Here is a 20086-nt window from a genome sequence, read left to right as displayed (position 1 = left end):
GCCCACACTTATCTCAGCCTTGTCATCACGGAAGACTCCTCCTTCCCTACAACTAATCTCGCAAAAGCTTTCCATCAAAAAGAAAAACAAGTCCGGCTTCCCTCAAACCAACTTACCAAAGGGTTAATACCTTCTTCATCCTCCCCAACTGAAGCCAAGATGCTGTGCTGCTTCAACTGGTAGAGATGTGTCACTCTCAGCTTATAAGCTTGGAAGCTGCTGAGCTCAAGGTTGCGCAGCAGGAACCATATCTGCCCTTCCATATGTAGGTCTGAGTTAAGGAGTCCTCCCCATAAGAGAGCAGAAGGCACAAAAGGCTCAGTGGTTCGCTTCTAAAATATTTTATCACATTACGTTTATATCCCATCTTTCTTCCATGATGGAACTCAAATTGTTTCCGCAGCTGCCTCCCACCCAGACACTGAACAAGACCTGCATATCTGAGCTGGGTGAAAGGCTGGTGGTGAAGCACCTGCTTTGCATGCAAAGGATTCTAGATTCAATCCCTAGAACCTCCAAGTAGGTAAAGGCTTCTACTTTCTGTCTGCTGGTCATCATAGACTCTGAGTGCCTACCTAACCTGTGTTTGCCCAGATGTTGCTGGACTTTTAACTGCCGTCAGTTTGGGCAATGGCCATGGTCAGCAGCAAGGGTGACAACTCAGTCACCACGATGTAGGGCCAATGCTTTCATCAGGCATTGCCTTATGTTCTTAACATGAATAAACCCACGGGGCGGAGAGGAGGAATGCCTTCAGACTTTGGCAGAAGGCGAGCCATGGCTCCAGCTTACCCAAAACTCATGTCCGCTGACCGAGACAAAAGCCCTGCCCAGGCAAGCTGGTTGAGGGGGAAAGAGCACTCCACACACGCTCAGAGGCACCCTGCCCGCCCCCCGCGACACCACTAACAGCAAGGATATCCCCGAAAACGAGACTGCCCCGGCCCGAGTCGCAGACTGTGATGCCTGGCGGCAACAGCACGGGTTTCCCATCAGGCTCCGTCAGGACATCGCGGTCGAAGAAGGCGAAGCGGCGCCACTGCAGGTAGGCCGCCATCTTGACAGGTAGGCCCAACTCCGGAGGAGAGTCATGTGACCATGCCGCTTCCGCGTTGCTGCTCCTCTTAGCGCTGGGCCTGCTGGGATTTGTAGTTCGCCGGGTCTCTAAACCCCCCGCCCTAGTGCGCAAGCCCAGAGAGGACCCGCAGCCCTTGCGCCGCTGCCCCCTTGTTTCCACGCGCCGGTATTGCAGGCATCCCTGCTGAGCCCGCAGGCCGAGGGCGGGTAACTGTGACTGTCTGGCGGGCCGGCACAGATCAGAGAGGTGCTGGGGGTGGCCAAAGGAGAGCGCGCAGTCTGCACGTGCTCAGGAGCTCTCCGGTCAGGCCCGTCGCTGCCACCGCCACGCTAGGAAGCCCCGCCCCTCGGCCAATGATTGCGGCCGCTGCGCCGGGCGCCGGAGACGTGGCCCAATGGGGAGCGCGCGAGGGGAGCCGCCGGGCCAATGAGCTCGCGCCGCGTCCGGCTCCGGGGAGGGAAGGAGGGCGGAGCGCAGCTTTCGCAAGCCAGGGAGTCCGGGAGACCGGCCGGCCGAGGGGAGAGAGAGAGAGAGAGGGGCAGCCGGAGCGGGAGGGAGAGAGTCTGCGGAGTCCGAGCCGAGAGCGAGCGGGCAGGGAGCCCCCGGAGCGAGCGGTTGGCGTGCCGGGCCGAAGACAGCGGCGTCCCCCTTAGAGGCGCCCGGGGGTCGGCCTCTTCCGCGTGGGGGTGGGGGAACCCCTGGGTCTCCAGGTGAACCTTGGCGCCGGGCCTCGCCGCCGTTCCGGGTCTGTCGGAGGAAAGTGCCCTCCCTGCCTCGCCTTTGTTTCCACATCGGGGTTGGGCGGCCCTCGATCGTCAGGATGGCTCCAGCACGCGTGTGGCTGCTGCTGCCCCTCCTCCTGCTGGCTTCCCTGCCTGCGCACTTGGGTAGGTGCCTCTCCCGCCCCCGTGGAAGGACCTGGGAAAGATCTTGGTGGTTTTGCAAGTTGCCGAAGAATCAGGCTTTCTAAGGGCAGGAGCGAGCCCTTTGGTCGCATGGTTGGATCCGACTCGCCTCAGAATCATAGAATGGTGGAGTTGGAAGGAACCACTAGGATCATCTAGTCCAGGGTTTCCCAAACTTGGATCGCCAGCTGATATTGGACTTCCAACTCCCATCATCCCTATCCTTTAGGACCAGTGGTCGGGGGTGTGGGAACTGTAGTCCAAAGACACCTGGAGACCCAAATTTGGGGAACCCTGATAAAGCCCAACCACCTGCAACGCAGGAATCTCTTGCCCAACATGGGGCTCGAAACCACAACGACTGAGCTGTCTGAAAAGCTAACGTGTATCCTGTAGGTGGGCGGGACGAAACTGACCAGCAGGAAGGGCCGAGTGTTCCTTGGATGCTTCTGTGCACACCTTGAGGTAGCCCTTAGGTGACAGTCTTTGTCATGTCCCTGAGAGTGAAAGCATTTCCATTTTAGCTGGTGTTGGACTCATTATGAACTACTGGAATGCAGAAATTGGTCGTGGGACCTGATGGAGACAACTTTTCTAAAGGATGCTGCTGATGCTGCACTACATTTACTTATTTATTTGGTGGTGGCATGTTTCATTTGCCACCTCCTGTAGAAAATGTGTGTCAACATTTAAGCCTTACAAAATGTGTTGCATAAAGAAAGAGGAACCAGCTGTACGTTCTTGCATATCTTTTTTTTACCAGTTTAGTTCTTGAAAAGAGGCACTTTCAGTGATGTAAATGATAGCCCATTTTAGGTTCAGAGACCATATTAGGAGAGGTGTTGATTATGGCAGGCATTGCTATAATTTGCAGGGAGCTTTTGGGGCCCCTGGATATTACATTTATTGGTATTGATATGGGGTCCATTGGCAAGAAGAATAGCTCCTTGTTTTTGTAGGCATCCAGCAGAGGTTCAGTTTTTTTATTCAGACCTATGCCATAACTTGTGTTTACCAAAACTAACTTTAAAGTAAATAGAGAGCCATTTTTCAAAATAAAATTGATAATGTTGTAACCCTTTTTTCTTGGATTTTGACGCCAGATATTTATCTGCCATTTGTAACCTCTAGGCTAGGCTACTAAGTATTTGGCATGGGGGGCACTATATCCTTGGAGATTTCATAAGTATCAGCTAGTGCAGAATGGGGCAGGCTGTTGATTTATCAGGAACATGTTAGCGACTTGTGTGCCATTGGCTCCACCTCCAGGTAGCCTTCTATTGCAGGATTCACAATTCAACCTGGATGGCGTTTGAGGATCTTAGTGGTTTGGGCCCAATGTGTCTTAGAGGCCAGGTGCCCTTTAAAACCAGTTCAGGGCCTCCCTTGGCTATGCTGTCAGTGCTGCATGTCCATAAGGCACATATTGACTACCTTGAAGTCTGTTTGGAAACTGCCATTCATACTGCTAGATAGCTATGTTGGACTGGGCATTTATTGTATTACGTCTCTGTGATGCCAAACACAGTAACTCGCAGTCCATTTTCAGGTCCACTTCAAGTGCTATTTTTCACCTTCAAAACCCTTCATGTCTTATGGCTGGACTATTTAAAGGACTGAGTACTTCCCTAGTACAGTGGTGCCTCGCAAGACGAAATTACTCCGTTCCGCGAGTCTCTTCGTCTAGCGGTTTTTTCGTCTTGCGAAGCAACCCTATTAGCAGATTAGCGCTATTAGCGGTTTAGCGGCTATTAAAGGCTTAGCGGCTTAGTGGCTAAAAGGCTATTAGCAGCTTAGAAAAGGGGGGGGGAGCGGAAAAAATCGCAAGACTTTTTTGTTTTGCGAAGCAAGCCCATAGGGAAATTCGTCTTGCGAAGCGCATCGAAAAACGGAAAACCCTTTTGTCTAGCGGGTTTTTCGTCTTGCGAGGCATTTGTCTTGCGGGGCACCACTGTACTCATTAATTCCATAAATTAATATATTCATTGGAGGATCTCCTGTAGGTGCCCCCATATCTGCGGTGAAGCAAGTAGCTACCGGAGAGAAGGCCTTCTGGGTGGGTCTCTGGAATCTAGTTATTTTTTCTTTCAGTAGCAGGAAAGACGCCTCCTAATTTCCATGTAGACATAGTTTTAATTCTTCTGGTTTTATTATGCTCTTACTACTTTGTAGCTTTTAGCTTTATAATTTTATTTGCATTTTGATTGTGTGTTTTTTCTATTTACTTTGTATAAACCTCCCTGGGAATATGGTTGAAGGATGCTTAAAAAATACTTAGAGATAAAGAGATGTTTTGAGATGTTTCCCTACAAATGAGATGCTCTGGATGATACAGTACTGTGAAACTTTCTTCTGGTGGAGTCCTCCGGGTGTGCTGTAACACATCTGTGTTTAGACTGGCTTTTTGATTCAGCTAAGCATTAGAAATTGGAAGGAGGCTGGAGGGTATTGTCTGAGGTTCTTCCTGGAAGAAAGTACATTTGACACAATACTTTTGTTCCACAGATTCATTGGCTGTGATGTCAGTGGACATGGGTAGTGAATCTATGAAGATCGCCATTGTGAAGCCTGGGGTGCCAATGGAAATTGTCTTAAACAAGTGAGTGGGCTAAATATGTGCTGCAATGAATGTGACTGTGGCAACAACTGTTTTGGAGGGCTTGACACATCATAGAATTGTAAAGGTGCCCCAAGGTTCATCCGGTCTAACCACTTACAGTGCAGGAATAAATCCATGTCTTAGTGGTGCAGTACAGAAAATATGGGGCAGCTTCCCATAGGTGTGACTTTCTTTTGCCCTTACTTATTGTTCCCTAATCTTAGATGTGACTATTTAGAAGAGATGCCAATGTGTTTCTCTTCACTTGTTCCAGTGCTGAATCCTGGCATTGAAAGCCAGTTCATCATTTCTCCAAGGAACCCAGAAGTTAGACCCCAGGAATCTCTGGGGCAGGGCCATTGTGCAGTGCGCCTGCTTTGCTTATAGGAGGTCGCATATTCAATCCCAGGCATCTCCTGCTTAAATTTATTAGGTACCAGACAATAGGAACAGTGTGCCTCTGTCTGAGGCCCAGGAGAACCACTGCAGACCTGAGTCAGAAATATTGCTTCAGCTAGATGAATAAATAGCCTATCCTGGTTATTAGACAACTTCCTATCTCCCTAGGAAACAGTTCTAGTTTAATTTTTCTTGTTGTTCTAGGGAATCTCGGAGAAAAACACCAGTGGCTGTAACTCTAAAAGAGAATGAGCGCCTCTTTGGTGACAATGCCGTGGGAATGGTAAGTCCCTCAGATGTCCACTCACACATCCCCTCTGCCTTTTCTATACTTTGTACCAAGAGTATTTATTTGCATACACAGCTTGTTCTTCTGGGGTCCTGTCTCTGCTTCACCTTCCTCTTTACACTTTCAGCTTCAATAACATGTTCCTCCCCACTGAGATTTGTTGAAGAGACAGTGCTACAGGTCCTCTTTGGCAGGTTAGCTCATGTTCCAGAGAAGGACTTTTCCAGTGCTGGCATGCGGTGACTTTTATGGTTTTGGAAACGGAGGATCCTAAATGCCACTTTGGATATTTTCAGTAGTTCAGTTGTTGAGGGTTTCTGGCGTTGTACGCCTTTTAAAAAGAAATTTATGGGGGATAGGTGAACATTCCGGAGGAATCAGCATGGTTGTGTGTTTTTCCTGTTTTTTTAATAGGGCATCAAGAACCCAAAAGTGGCTTTCCGGTATTTCCAGGATCTCCTGGGCAAGCGCATTGATAACCCACAAGTGACCATGTACCAGTCACGGTTCCCAGAACATGAGCTGGTGAAAGATGCAAGGAGGGAGACAGTCAGTTTCAAGCTGTCAGAGTACGTTTCCACTTTGAGGTTTGCCACGTGGCACTGCTGAGCAAGAAAGGCTGTGGCATCTTTCTGTAAGCCACTTTGGGAGTACTGCTGCATAGATTTGGTTGGCCAAATGCCATGGTCAACTCATATTTGGTATGTGCCCTGATAAGGGGCAAGTGGTTTGTGGAAGTGATGAGGCCCACCCATGCTCAAAAGATGCATTTCACAGCTGGGATCAGGAATTTAGAATTTATCATTCTTGTTCTTCCTTGCAGCAAATTGCAGTATACTCCAGAAGAGATCCTGGGCATGGTGCTCAACTATTCTCGGGCACTGGCAGAGGAATTTGCAGGTTAGAAATGACTCTTGAGTGTTTGAGGCACAAGAATTGTCTTTCCTTCTTTGGTCAGCAAGCATATGAATGAAAATGAAGAGGCACCTGAACCAGGAGCTCACACCATACCTTCTCCTTATCTTACAGAACAGCCTGTCAAGGATGCTGTGATCACTGTCCCTGCCTACTTCAACCAGGCGGAGAGGAGAGCGGTCCTGCATGCAGCAAAAATGGCAGATCTCAAGGTTTTGCAGCTCATCAATGATAACACAGCTGTGGCCTTGAACTATGGGGTGTTCCGAAGGAAGGACATCAACGCTACAGCCCAGGTGCTTGTAACCGGAGGGTGTGTGTGGCTCAGGAGGGGGGAGGTTTTTACCCAGGGCTCAAGCTCATTGTGCCTCTGTAACCTTACCTAGAAAACACAGGGAATTTGGGCAGGGCAGTCTTCTTGGTCAATCAGAGCTGCCTGTTTGAATCCAAACTTTTATGTACAGATTCCACATTCCCCTAATTCCAGCTAGCGACATACACAAGTGAGCAGGGCCCACTCACCTGTCAGTCATCTGATATTACTATGAAATCTAGTGACCAACTTATCCTTTGTAGCAAGGCAAGCTGTGTTACCAAAGCCAAGCCAAGTTTCAAGTTGGTACCTACTGGCCAATAGGCAGTGACTCCAAACATGCTTTCTGCAGGTTTGGCTACAGATTGGCTCTGTGGCTTGAGTTTCCTCTGGAGAACTTGGTTGCACATCCGATCCACTGGGCTTGGAGTCACCAAGGCCACAGGTGGACACTTGAGGCCTGTTAGAGTTCCACATGCCTGCTTTGTCTGTCAGTTGATTGACGTGGACAGGAAGCCTCCCTTGCCAATGCACAATCTGGAGCACTCTTCAGGACTCCCAATATAGCATCTTGTCAGCTGCATCTTTACCTGTCTCCCATCTGACATCACACATGACATCTGGTGTGGGGCTGGTGGGCATACTTGGCAGAAAACAGCCTCATGGGCCAAATTTGGACCCATGTTAGGTCTAATTAGGCCTGCAGGCTGGAGGGCTGACCCACCTCTGGACCAGATGAACAAACAGTCTGACTTTTATTTTATTATTTTATATATATATATATATATATATATATATATATATATATATATATATATAAAAAATATTAATATATCTAATTGGGTTGCCCCAGCCACTCTGATACTCATACTCTTGTATATATTTTTAAGCTTGGAGACTGCTGATCTGACTTCCCACAGACATTCATGTACCATACTTCAGACTCTGATACCTCCGTGCCTGCTGTTGCCTGCTGTCTTTAGCATTGATTCTTTGTTGATTTCCAGAATATTATGTTTTATGACATGGGAGCAGGCAGCACTGTGTGTACCATCGTGACTTACCAAGCAGTGAAAACCAAGGACTCGGGAACCCAGCCTCAGCTTCAGATTCGGGGTGTTGGGTAAGAGCTTGATTCTTGGAATTAAATTTGCTTAGGAGTCAGGAGAGAACAGGATATCTGAAGTAGAAAGGTCCAAACTGGGAGGGGTATTGCACAAAGCAGAATCAAGCAAATGCATAATGGATCATGTTGGCTAGGTCCTAGCTGGAGTCAACATGCCTCCCCACCCCCTTTTTTTAAAAAGTGATTTCCTGGGAATGGCAAATGTGGAAAGTGCTATTGCATTTGTTTCCTATTTGATGGTTGCCCATAAGCTTGGTTGCCTGTAAGATTGGGATGCTGGATTTGGATGGACATGTGGTCTGATCTGGCTGCAGGCCTCTTGTGGAAGGATGTTTAGAAAACCAAAATGCTGGTTTTGGGGTGGGAGAGATAAAGAGATATCAAGCTTGTTGGGAGGAGTGGTAGCTGGAGAGGTAGTTGCTGGGCTTCTTTGCAAAGGGCTGCTGGCTTGAGTAGCTGGTTCCACTGCCTTCCTCCTCCTCCTCCTCAGATTTGATCGCACACTGGGAGGGCTGGAGATGGAGCTGCGCCTCCGTGACCATCTGGCCAAACTCTTCAATCAGCAAAATCCATCAAAGGATGTCCGGAAAAATCTCCGGGCCATGGCCAAGCTACTAAAGGAAGCCAATCGCGTGAAAACAGTACTAAGTGCCAATGCTGACCATGTGGCGCAGGTAGGTTGTGTGTGTATCATTTGGTGTGGCCTGGGTGCATGGAAAATGCCTAACCTTCGTAGTCTGCTATAGTCAATTGTAAGCAGCTATCTGCTTACATGTAGATGAAAAGCTTCTACATTTTCTTAAGGTCTTATCCTGTTTTGAAGGCACAGTAGAAGCAGTGTGCTGGCTTCAGAGAGGAAGTGCTGCATGTGTCTGTGAGATAAGATGCTCTTGGTTTCTCTCCCTAGATCGAGGGCTTGCTGGATGACATTGACTTCAAGGCCAAAGTTTCACGGCAGGAATTGGAGGAGCTGTGCTCTGATTTGTTCCAGCGGGTTGCAGGACCTGTGCAGCAGGCGGTCAGCAGTGCTGAGATCAGTTTGGTAAGTGCGGATGGTTTTGTTACAAGGTCTCTAGTTTTCACCGAACAATGTGAATTCCACAGCGTAGGCCATGGTGGGAAGCACTTACTGCTCCTTCCAGGCCACCCACATCTGTGCAAGCAGAACTCTTAGATTCAGAAAGTGTAACAGAGTTCAAGCTCAGAGAGTCAGACCCTGTTATCTTTCCCCAATTCCCAGAATGAAATTGACCAGGTGATCCTCGTTGGTGGTGCCACTCGCGTCCCAAAGGTGCAGGAATTTCTGCTAAAGGCAGTTGGCAAGTAAGCATCAGCCCAGTTTTGGTGGTACTTTCCGCCTCCCCCCCCCCTCAAAATATTCTCTGTCCTGAGCAGGGTAGCATCTAATCATTCTTCTGTTGACAACACAGGGATGAGCTGGGCAAGAACATAAATGCAGATGAAGCAGCTGCAATGGGCGCTGTCTACCAAGCAGCTGCCTTGAGCAAAGCCTTTAAGGTGAAGCCTTTCATTGTCCGTGATGCAGCTGTTTTCCCCATCCAGGTGAGCTGTGGTTCATTATCAAGTATCAGAGTGCTGTGGATTTCAGGGAGAGGGTTGGTAAAAAGCCTGACTCAGCATTCTGTCTCAAGCAGCCCAAGAAAAGTGCTGATCTTTGTCCCTTAATGTTGGCATGCAATTGGCTCTCCCATGTGGTAGAATCTGGAAGAGGTACAGTCTGTGCTTTATCCTCTCCTAACCTTAGGTTGAGTTCACCCGTGAGGTAGAAGAGGAGGATAAATCCAAGAGCCTTAAGCACAACCGGCGGATCCTGTTCCAGCGCATGGCTCCATATCCCCAACGGAAGGTCATCACCTTCAACCGATACACAGATGACTTTGAGTTCCATGTCAACTACGCAGATATGGGCTTTCTGGGTGACAGTGACTTGAAGTGAGTGCAGTTGTGGGTCAGCCACAAAAACAGAACATGCTGGTTCTTACTTTCCTTTTCCCTTTTGTTATGGTAGTTACAGCTGCCCGGGAATTTGGTCTAAGGAGGGAAGAATTGACGGGGTTTGCATAAAGAACAAAAGCAAAACATGACAGAGGGAGGAATAGCTGAATATTACTCTTTATTGAAAATTTGATTGTTTTGAGGAACTCTTGTATGTGGTAGCTGGAAGTCCATTTTACTTATTTTTGTTATCTTTATCTTTCTATTCTGTTATTTTCTTAAATATTCTTTCTCTTTTATGTATTTTTTGTTTTGTTTTTGTTTTGGTCTGGTCTTCTATAGTATTTTGAAAAGTCCTAATAAAGCCCTTTTTTAAAAAAAGGCTTAACTTGACTCATGTCCTCAGAGTTTATGATTCTGCCTGAACTCAGCTTTATGTCAGTGGCTACAGCTTTGGGAACTCAAATTTGTTCTCGGCTGTTTGAACTTGTACCCTTGCAGCTGAGTATCCAGGAAATAAAATATCTATATTACTGCTCTTCGCTGTTTCTACAGAGGTTTGTGATTTCTGTGGTAGAGCTAGAGAATGGGAACAGAAAGGAGGGGTGGCCAGCCGCTGTGCTCACCCATCCCAATGTGTCTCCTTGTGTGGTTTCTGCAGAGCTTTTGGGTCCTTGAACCTTACAAGGGTGAAGCTGCAAGGAGTGGGCGAGAGCTTCAAGAAACATTTGGATTACGAGTCCAAAGGCATCAAGGCTCATTTCAACATGGACGAGAGTGGTGTGCTGAGCCTCGATCGTGTAAGTACCGCTTCAATGCCCTTCATCTCTGGCTCACTTGCTGGGCCTTCCAATCTCATTCTGCTCCATGTGTTGTCTCCCAGGTAGAATCTGTGTTTGAGACTCTGGTGGAGGACAAGCCAGAGGAGGAATCCACGCTAACAAGTGAGTTGGTTGGGTTGCAGCAACAGCTCTTCTCGTACCATGTAGGCAGTTTGACTTAGTCTGCCCCTTCCCAGTTTTCAGCATCACTTTGAGTGGTCAGAAATGAGACCTTTCCAACTCTTTGCCCCTCAGCTTTCCAACCAAGCAAGCTGCGGTTGCAGGGACTGGTTCCTTGGGGTGGGGCCTCTCTGTTCTTGGCTACCTTTAGTAATCCAGTATGCTGAAGAAACAAGGCAGTGTACACACCAGGACACTTTTGGCACTTGGAGACATGGAGGTTTTACATTTGTTGAGGGTGTTGTAGTTTTTACAGCTGTAGGGGCAGAGGTGACCTATGCTATTGTGCCAGCCAACACCCACTCCAAGATTGAGAGGCTGCCACATAGATTATGAAGGCTTTCACTAAGCAGAGCCAAAGATCTGTCCTTTACCCCAGAGGGGATGGGTCAGGTGGCAGACAGAAGCTGGGTTTTCTGTGTGTAGAACCCAAACCTTTCTCAAGTATGTTTCTTCTTTCGAGCAGAACTTGGGAACACCATCTCTAGTCTCTTTGGAGGAGGGAGCCCTGTGCCAGAAGCACCTGAAAACTTGACTGAGACTGTTCAGGTGAGCTCTGTTCTGTGGAGAGCCTGCCAGCAAGATGCAGGATTTGGGACTAATGCAAATGTCAGCAGGGACTTGAAAAGGGGTACAAATATGAAAAAAGATTAGGGGAGGATCCTGGTATTAGTCTCAAGAGTTCTGTGAACCTGTTCAATGGCACTGTGTTCTTGGCTAAAACCATAATAAATACTTACAGTCGGAAGGAATCCATGACAAGTGTCTGTAGCAGCAGAGCTTGTAGCTGGACCTGCTGGGTCCCTTCAGAGTCCTGCCTGTCTTGGCTGAAGAAGCCTAGCTGTGCAAGGTTCTTATAACACCCTTGGGAATTTCCCCTCTGTTGCCCAGGAGGAAGAGGAGAGCCAAGCGGAAGCGGGTAAGGAGGACCAGAAGGATGACAATGGGGCTCCTAGTGAGGAGGAAGAAAAGCAGCCAACACCATCCCCATCTCAGGAAAAAGCTGCTGAAGATGCTTCAGCTGAGGACCAACAAGAGGAAGGAAGAGAGAAATCAGACTCCCAGGTGAGCAAGCAGTGAGCAGGGTCACTGAACAGCCTCCCCCCCCCTTTTTTTATCCAACAGGAGGCAAATGAGAAGGCGTCCGTAGGGGTGAAATTATTGTGGGGAACAGTACTTTTTCACGCTTCAAATCCCCTGAACCACTGTTGTCTACTTATTGGAGAGGGTGGGAAACTTCCTTTTAAGGTCTGGTGCCCATGGGGTTGTGTGAGAATTCTCCTGAAAACTTGGCATCTACATGGTTCTGAGCATGGCTGAATCCAGGGCCATTACAAAACCTTTTGCTACCTGAAGCAACAAATTTCCACCAACAACAATTTCTACATACAAACTCTGACTGGACCAGCAGTTGATTTTTTTTATTTCATCGTTGCCAGTGGAATAATGCCCTCCACCAACCCTGAGAGCAACAGTAGTTATGCAGGTACAGATCTTACAACAGAAAGATATGGCCAGGGAACTCGGAAGGAATGGGGTTGGTAGGTAGCTGTTCCCAGAAGTTAGCACTTGAGGTAGTTGCCTCTCTTCCTAATGGCAGGGCCGGCCCAACTTAAATCTAAAATTAAAGCAAACCTGTCAAATGTTGGCTCTAGCTGGTGGCTGAAAACAGCCCCCTGTTAGTCATGGAATTGCTCCCATCTAGGAAGCCCAAGAAAAGACGGATACTGGGAAGGATGAGGAGCCTACAAAGAGCCCCGAGGGCAATGGTGCCAAAGCAGCTGAGGAGGAGGAGAAAAAGCTGAAGCCGCCAAAGAAACAAAAGCTGGTGGAAGAGATTGCAGTGGAGCTGGATGTGAATGATGTGCCAGAGTTGCTGCCAGAAGAATTGCAGGACTCAATTAAGAAGTAGGTGGATCTTCAGGGCTGCCTCTGCCCCCCAGCTGTGGGCTGGGATGAGACTGCTTGCTGTCAGTGCATGGGGATGCTTTTTGTCTTCTCCCATTCAGAGAAGGTTGTGACCTTGGGTACTTTGTTCTTCCCACCTTTTTCTAACATCAGGTTGCAAGAATTGACTGAAAGAGACATAGCAAAGCATGAGAGGGAAAAGTCAGCCAATGGCCTTGAGGCCTTCATCTTTGAGACTCAGGTAGGTCCCGGGAAAAAGGATCAGAGGGCATTTAGCGGGTTCATCTTGTTGCCGATGATCCCACCCCCATAAAATTATTTCTCTGCTGCCGATTAACTGATGTGTGTCTTGTCTTTTGTGTAAAGTTGCAGCACTATTGCAACTTGAGCTGTAAGAAAATTTGGAATAGGTCAGGGAGGCTGCTGTGTCGCCTTTGATTAAATTTCTGTCAGGAGGACAAGCGAACAGAGCCTAAGACTCCTGTTTGGTGAATGTTCCCTTAAGTGACAAGAACTTCAGAGAGATTGATTTTGTGTGTGTGTGTGTCTTTTACCAGGATAAGCTACAACAGGAGGAGTATAAGTTTGTTTCAACAGAAGAAGAGCGAGAGGAAATTTCCAAGAAGCTGAGCGAAGCTTCCAACTGGATGGAAGAGGAAGGCTATACAGCCACAACTAAGGTTGGGGCACCACTTTGAACTGCTAATATCTTTTTCAGGGGAAACTTCTCTGTATTGTTAGGCTAGAGTTTGAAGATTCTCAGAGTGTGTTTCATGTGGGTTATCTGGACTACAGAAGTGTCTTTTCCTTGCCAAAAGCGTTTTGGAAATTTTAGCCAGTATATTTTGTCAGAATCGGAGAAACAGAAGAAGGTGACTTGCTATGGTTGATGAGAACAACTTTAAACTTCCTTGATTGCACTGCCTTCTGGGCAATGGCAAAGTACTTTGTCATTCATAGCTGCAAACATTGTGTGGGATTCCCGTGGTCTGCATGTCTGACCAACCTGCAAGTGTCACACTTGGCTTGTGTGTCCTCTTAACTTTGGGACGTGGATTTGAACTCCCTGGGAACTGGATGCCCTAATAATAGCTTGGCTGTCACTGTGGAGCCTCCAGGGCAGAGTTCTAGTGGGTCTCCAGGCAGGCTCAGATTGTGGATGTTTAACCCCTTCTTCCTGAATTTCCAAACCATCAGTAATCTTTGCAAGATAATATATGTGTCCAAGGCAGAATTTTAGTTTTTTAACTTCTATTCCAATTCACAGGAGCTGAAAGAGAGGCTCTCTGAACTGAAGAAGCTGTGTCGAAGCCTTTTCTTCCGTGTGGAGGAGAGAAGGAAGTGGCCAGACCGTCTAGCTACCCTGGAAAGCTTACTCAATCACTCCAATATTTTCCTCAAGTATGAGCAACCAAGACGTCTTTAGTAGGAGAGGAGGGGACTTGGGTTGGGGCATAGGGGATTGCCTTACTTACACTAGCAGCTGAGATCAGCACTCTCTGGAACCAAAGGGTGTGCATGGGGAGCTGTGCAATGCAGCTGTTTAAATCTCAGCAAGGCAACCAGGAGACAAAGAAGCAGCTCACTTTCAGTGAAACCATTTTTGGTTGTACCACACAACAGTTTTATTTTAATAAGGGTTGTTCTCAAGCTGATAGTGGAACTCATGGAGGAATAGCAACAGGTTCCAGTGCTGTAGTGTCCTCTTGCTAAAAGTTACATATGAAAATGGTCTCCATTTGTGAGAAGTTGAGTTTCTTAGCATGGAACGCTAAATTCTTACCCATGAGAGTTGGTTTCCAAATCTCTGCTACCTTGAAAGGAAGTAAGGGTGTATATCAAGGACCAAGATAATTACACATGTGCATGCTGCTGTAAGGGTGTGGTGGAGTTTGCTTTTCTTACGGAGGGCTGGTATTTTGCCGTTGTCATACATACTGGGTTTTTTTTCCTTTCCTTGAGCAATATATATTTTTATGTAGAACTTCGGAGTTGCTGATTCCATGTCTTTGTCACCAAATAGAAAGGAAAATTGTTTGAGACAAAATAAATTGGCACTCATGGTCACTGGGGGGAAAATCCCGCTTTGTAACCATCTCCCGAAGTTTCACCTGTTGTCCATCTCACTTGTTAACATGGTTGTCAAACTTAGCAGCTGAAATTAGCTAGAAATGTTCTAGCCTAGATATTTCTGTACTGCATCCTGTGTCCCAGTTGTCACTTTTCCTAGAATAGTAAAGCTGAAGGTGTTGTCTTTAGCAGTTGTTGTTGGCTGCACAGGAGCCAGTTACACCAACTAGAGAGCTTTAATATAGTGTGAAAACTGCTTCAGGGCAAGAGGGAGACATATTTCTCATTCATTTTTTTCAGGGGAGCTCGCATGATCCCAGAGGCTGATCAGTTATTCACAGAGGTGGAGCTAAGCACCTTGGAAAAAGTTATCAACGAGACAACGGTAAGAAGGGTCGCAAGGAGTGCAGAAAATCTTTTCAGTATCCAAACTATGTGCGTTCATGGATGTGCACGTCTTGTCCCTTCTGCTCTAGGCTCCAAAAGATACCCTTTTTGTTCTTTTTACTTAGAATGTTGTGATTCAGTTCACAGGTAAACCTAAGAATCCTGCCAAAATACAGTAAGCCCACAACTTGTGCTCACTTTATGGAGTGGGGGGGTATGAACGAATGAATGGATGGTTGTAGAAATAGGGCTCAGCAGAGGCCAGATGGAGCTTTTAAGCAGTGATTATGCACTGAGTAGTGGAGTTGTGTCAGGTCAGAAGGCCATTGGCACTTGGTAATGAACAGCACCAAACAAGGCTGGTCTTATCAGGTGGAGCCTAAGGATAATATGTTTTCCTGGGTTTGTTTGTTTTAGTTGTGGAAGAATGAGACCCTGGCAGAACAGACCAAGCTGTCACCCGCCGAGAAGCCTATTCTGCTTTCCAAAGACATTGAGCTGAAGATTGCAGCTCTGGACAGGGAAGTGCAATACCTCCTCAACAAAGCCAAGTTTTCAAAGATCAGGCCCCCCAAGAAGAACACCACAAAAACAGAAGCGGGCAAGAACACCACTGTGCCTCCTGAGGGTGAAAAAGTCATTCCTCCCAAGGATGAGAATCAAAAAGGTGAGATGGTCTCACAGCAGCATCAGTAGTCTTCTAATTCCCCTCTTCATATTCCCTGGTGTTTGAAACTAGCCCTGTGGAAGACTGCTTGGTGTAAAAGAGGGTCCTCAGTCTTTGCTGCCTCTTCTAGCCTTTGGTTGGTTGCTCCATGAAATTTCTCTTGGGTGATGTGGTGTGCATCCAGTTTGGTCATTGCACATACCTCTGCAACTATGGATACCTTTTTTTCTCCTTCCAACCAGATAAACCAGAAGATGCTAGCCCAGTCAAAGAACCACCCATAGAAGAAAAAGCACCACTGGATGATGAATTGGGACCAGACTCTGGTAAGGAATGAATCGATTTATTTCGATCACTGAGCAGAACTCTGATAAGGAAATATTGGGCTGAGAGCATTGGAGTTCCCTAGGCCATGTGATTGCTTTTTCTTGGGTTCTCCACATCATAGTGGGAATTCAGGAACCTTTTATTCTGGAGCCATGCTATTGTGGGCCTCAAATTCACAATGTGAAACAATGTAAGGAAACAAGTTATCCAAATTACTATTTTAATAGCCGTAGTCAATTCATACAGTTGATGCTGGGAAACTCCATGCCACCCTGGGAATTGGCTGCAAGACAGGGGGAGACGTGGCTGCTTTCAGAAAAGACACTGGGCACTGTGTTGCTCAAGGGGCACCAAGAGCATTTCCAACATTCAGGGAGGGAGGAGAAAAGACAGTAATACAGAGGGATGAGCTATTCCCAGACAAGGCTTGCTCTCTCCTCCTTGCCCTGCCAACCCAGGGGAAGGGTGCTCCTGGCAAAAGCTCCTCCCCAAGTGATCTCAACAGTCCTGATGGAGGAAGGGGCCTCAAGAGCATGTGTAGGGAATTTAAGTACTGAAAAGGATATATCAAGAACTCTGGCCAAAAGTTTCAATATAAGGAATAATTCCTACTCAAGAGTTAAAATGAAAAACGTGTATATTCTGCTAAGAATAACAGTTTAAAGCTAGTGATAAGTTTAAACACAACGTGTAAGTACAATGGTTTTAAAGTAATAGTAAGTTTGGATACAACGTTTAAGTACAGAAATAATGTAGTTTCAAATATACAGTGATATAGTACAAAACGCACAGAGAAACGCAAGAAAACTTGGATGCAATTATCTAAGACGCATGTCGAAAAAGAAACATAAAAGAATTAAATGATACAGACTTCCAACAGATTTATAGTCGTCAAAAAAACCAAGCTGAAGAAGGCGTGTCTCCGAAACAGGGCCCTGTCCTGGTTACTACTACTGAGTCGTACATCTGATTCACACTTCGGATACTCCTTTTTGGCCCTATTTGATCCTTTACTCTTTATTCTTTATTCTGATTTTATATAATGTGGACTCTTTTTGACTACTATTGAGACTTGTATAAAACAATTGTTGTGCACTGGTATTTCATGTACCCTTGTACTATATCACTGTATATTTGAAACTACATTATTTCTGTACTTAAACGTTGTATCCAAACTTACTATTACTTTAAAACCATTGTACTTACACGTTGTGTTTAAACTTATCACTAGCTTCAAACTGTTATTCTTAGCAGAATATACACGTTTTTCATTTTAACGCTTGAGTAGGAATTATTCCTTATATTGAAACTTTTGGCCAGAGTTCTTGATATATCCTTTTCAGTGCAGTGTCAACAAGAACTCCAATTTCTCTAGGGAATTTAAGTGGCACAAATGTGTGGGTTTAAAGTGCCACAAAACAGATTGAATTTTTATGCAGCATGCATCTCAAGGATGGCAATGTATTTTTTTCCCCAATTACCCTTTTCTTACTTCCTATTTACCTCATCCCTGCACTGCACAAGGGTTGGCACTGGGAATCTTGAAGAACTAAATTCCTTTGGAACCGTCGAGGGTTAGGGTTGGGATTTGTAGAGGTAGCAACCCTTTACTTTTCAATTCTAAATGCTCTTCCATCCGCTAATACGTTTGAGTCTCAAGCCATGGCTTTATCTGCCTGCTCTTGCTTTCTAACCCTGCTACCCTGTTGCTGTTGCAGAAATTTTTCTTACTCTTTGTGTATCTGAACATGTTTCCCTGGTACTATCTTGATTTGGAAAGTTGTTGTCCATGCTGCACAGTTTTGATTCATTACGGTTTTTCTGCTCTTGCTCTTTTCAGGGCCACAAACTGACAAGAGGTCGGAAACAAGGGAAGACACCAGAACCAATGATGAATTATAACAGTTCCTTAAACCCCCCCTTGCACCAACACCTATTTATTTACAGTTAACTCCATTGTTTTTATGATGGACCTGGTTAGTGGAACATGGCACAGACTGACAACAAAATGCAATAGAGCTGTACATTTTTTTTTCTTTCTGTTGGGGATTTATTTGTTGCTGATTTTGGTGTGTTGTCTTGTCTCTTCCTTTCTTTAAAAATGACTTTGAGCTCACTGGGCACTCTTGCTGTGTTTTCCACAGCACTGTCCCCTGAATTGCACTTCTAACCAGTAGATTTAAATCTACCTGAAACTGTTCTAGGAAATGACAGTTGGCATCAGCAGTTTTTTGGGCTATGCTTCACCTTCTGGAAACATTATTTGTCTGCAACTGGAAATATCAAATTGGAACCTTCTGCTTCAGCCTCATCATGTTATGGTTCATCAACTAGGTTTGAATGAGCAAGTCCCTTTATATTCTTACTCTTGGCTGTTGATGGACAGTTTTCTCTTTTGGGGGTGTCTGTGCAACTGAAATGGATGAAACAGGAGTGGAGAGTAAAAGAAGTTGACAATGCATGGAAGGAAAACCAAAATGCTCAAACAGATAACTATACGACTCTGCTTTCAGAAGTATTTATCAGACAGCTGTAGCATAGCAGGGATGGCCACTGATGAGACACGCATCCCTGATTCTTATTATCAGTTACTGCCTTTAGCAAAACTCCCTAATGCCAGTCATTTTCTAAGAGGCCCATGAAACTATGCTGTTGTAATAAAGCAGGAAGTCTGATCTATCCCAGAAAGGTACAGGTTTTCTTTACCTATTTTATTTGCTCCTCAAGTTTGTAGATTTGCTTTCTAATTGCCTTCCCAGCAACACTGGGCACTGTTCTTAGTCTTGCCATTTCCTAATACTGCTGATGTTATATGGTGATTTGGGAAGCTGGCTTACAAAGCTTGCTGTCTTGGGTGGTGAATGCACATTTTTGTGTGTGTGCACCTTTTATTTACTAGCTCAGTCACCCTACTGGCAGCTGAACTTTCCACTTTGGCCACCTAGTAGTGTAGTAGGGACAGCTTTGGCTATAGGACAAATAATTGTGATACTTCAGTTTTCAGAAGTACAAATCAGTCCAACTGCACATAAACTAGAATATGTAAAGATGTCACAAAGTAGAGGAAAAACTTCATCCAGCCGTTTTTACTTCAGTTTTCCCCTCTACACACAACGTCCAAACTGTTCAAAGGAATATCATATGTAGACCATGCTGAGACCCTGTTTTCTTTAACATCATTGCTCAGCAACTCATTCCTAAGCACTGCCTCCTAGTCCCTAAAATCAATTTGGAAATGTGTTCTTCTCTTGAATTAATTTCAAGACGTCTTTGTCTTAACTTGCAGCTTTGAGGAATTATTTCTCTAGTATTCAGGCAGAAGTGGTATGCCAAATGCTACAGGCTCCTAGAACAAGGCAAATGTGAGAAATTAATACTAAATTGTGTGCTGCCTATTGTAATGCCCCCTTTCCTCTTAATTTCAACAAGCTTTATACTTGTGCTTGGAAGTTAAGCTTGCCATCTTTCCCAGTTTTGTGTATATATATACACACACACAGGTGTTTTTGCCTCTGTTAAAATGTGCATTGAATATTTGGATTTTGATGAAAATGGAGTTTAAAACCTTATTAAAAACAAAGCAACTGTTTTTGCATACCTGTTTTGAGCAGAATGTGCATTCTACTGTGAGCATTGATAAAGTAATTGGAATTTGAATGTAAATCTTGGTTTCCTGAAAAACATTTCCCTGAATTTGTCTTGTGCTGTGTCTGTCTTTTCTTAAAAATTTCCCCCTTTTGAACAGGGCAGGCTTAGAAGTTTTAATTTCTCTGTCATGGGAATGTAATTTGGGAGTGAAGGAGGAATGTTCCCTCTTCCATTCCTCTGCTGCTGCCTAAAACCCAACTAAGCCTAATCCAGAAAGCCAGTAGGCAAGAGAGTACCTTATGCTGCCACCTTTGTGTGCTCTGCAGAAATTGTGCAAGTTCCCTCTGCCATATTGGCACTTATTTAGCTGTGGAGTCTGGGGTTGTTTGTTTTACATCAATGTTCAGGTGCTCGTTGGTCAGTTCTGTTAACTTTTTTTTCTGGAGGGAGGACAGGAGAAAGCGGGTGGTGATCACATTTTAAGTCATTCAGTTGAAATGTATTTGCTCCTTTTGAAAATGGTTTCAATAAAATAACTTGCTTTTCTAAAAAAAAAAA

General features: G+C 45.7%; 2 protein-coding genes across 4 annotated transcripts in view; one reads left to right on the top strand and one right to left on the bottom strand.

The window, feature by feature from the left end:
- The window catches only part of VPS11 (VPS11 core subunit of CORVET and HOPS complexes), a gene marked incomplete at its 5' end in the record, with an annotated part of 12935 nt that extends 11878 nt beyond the window's left edge, over nt 1-1057 (bottom strand). For both annotated transcript variants that reach the window (XR_014520366.1, XM_083480956.1), the window contains 2 exons: nt 117-265; nt 922-1057. Coding sequence is in view for 1 of the 2 variants with exons in the window: in XM_083480956.1 (XP_083337082.1) it covers nt 117-265; nt 922-1057 (285 nt within the window). The remainder of the gene's footprint in view (nt 1-116; nt 266-921) is intronic.
- On the top strand, nt 987-20086 carry HYOU1 (hypoxia up-regulated 1). Of its 2 annotated transcripts, none has more exons than XM_083480951.1 (24): nt 987-1065; nt 4489-4582; nt 5186-5264; nt 5685-5839; nt 6094-6170; nt 6300-6481; nt 7506-7621; nt 8115-8298; nt 8532-8666; nt 8865-8947; nt 9055-9187; nt 9390-9577; nt 10242-10380; nt 10464-10524; nt 11048-11130; nt 11473-11646; nt 12287-12489; nt 12643-12730; nt 13047-13169; nt 13757-13890; nt 14860-14944; nt 15364-15613; nt 15856-15939; nt 17781-20086. In XM_083480951.1, the coding sequence occupies exons 2-24, from the start codon at nt 4503-4505 to the stop codon at nt 17840-17842; spliced, it is 2898 nt and encodes a 965-aa protein (XP_083337077.1). In that variant the 5' UTR covers nt 987-1065; nt 4489-4502; the 3' UTR covers nt 17843-20086. The 2 variants fall into 2 exon arrangements, with proteins under 2 accessions (XP_083337077.1, XP_083337076.1); XM_083480950.1 differs by lacking the exon at nt 987-1065 and adding an exon at nt 1350-1965.

This window comes from Podarcis liolepis, assembly GCF_965112155.1.
Source record: "Podarcis liolepis genome assembly, chromosome: 16".
NCBI classification, from domain to species: Eukaryota; Metazoa; Chordata; class Lepidosauria; order Squamata; family Lacertidae; genus Podarcis; species Podarcis liolepis.
Note: the sequence above shows the minus strand (reverse complement) of the source record. Positions and strands in the feature narration are given on the sequence as shown.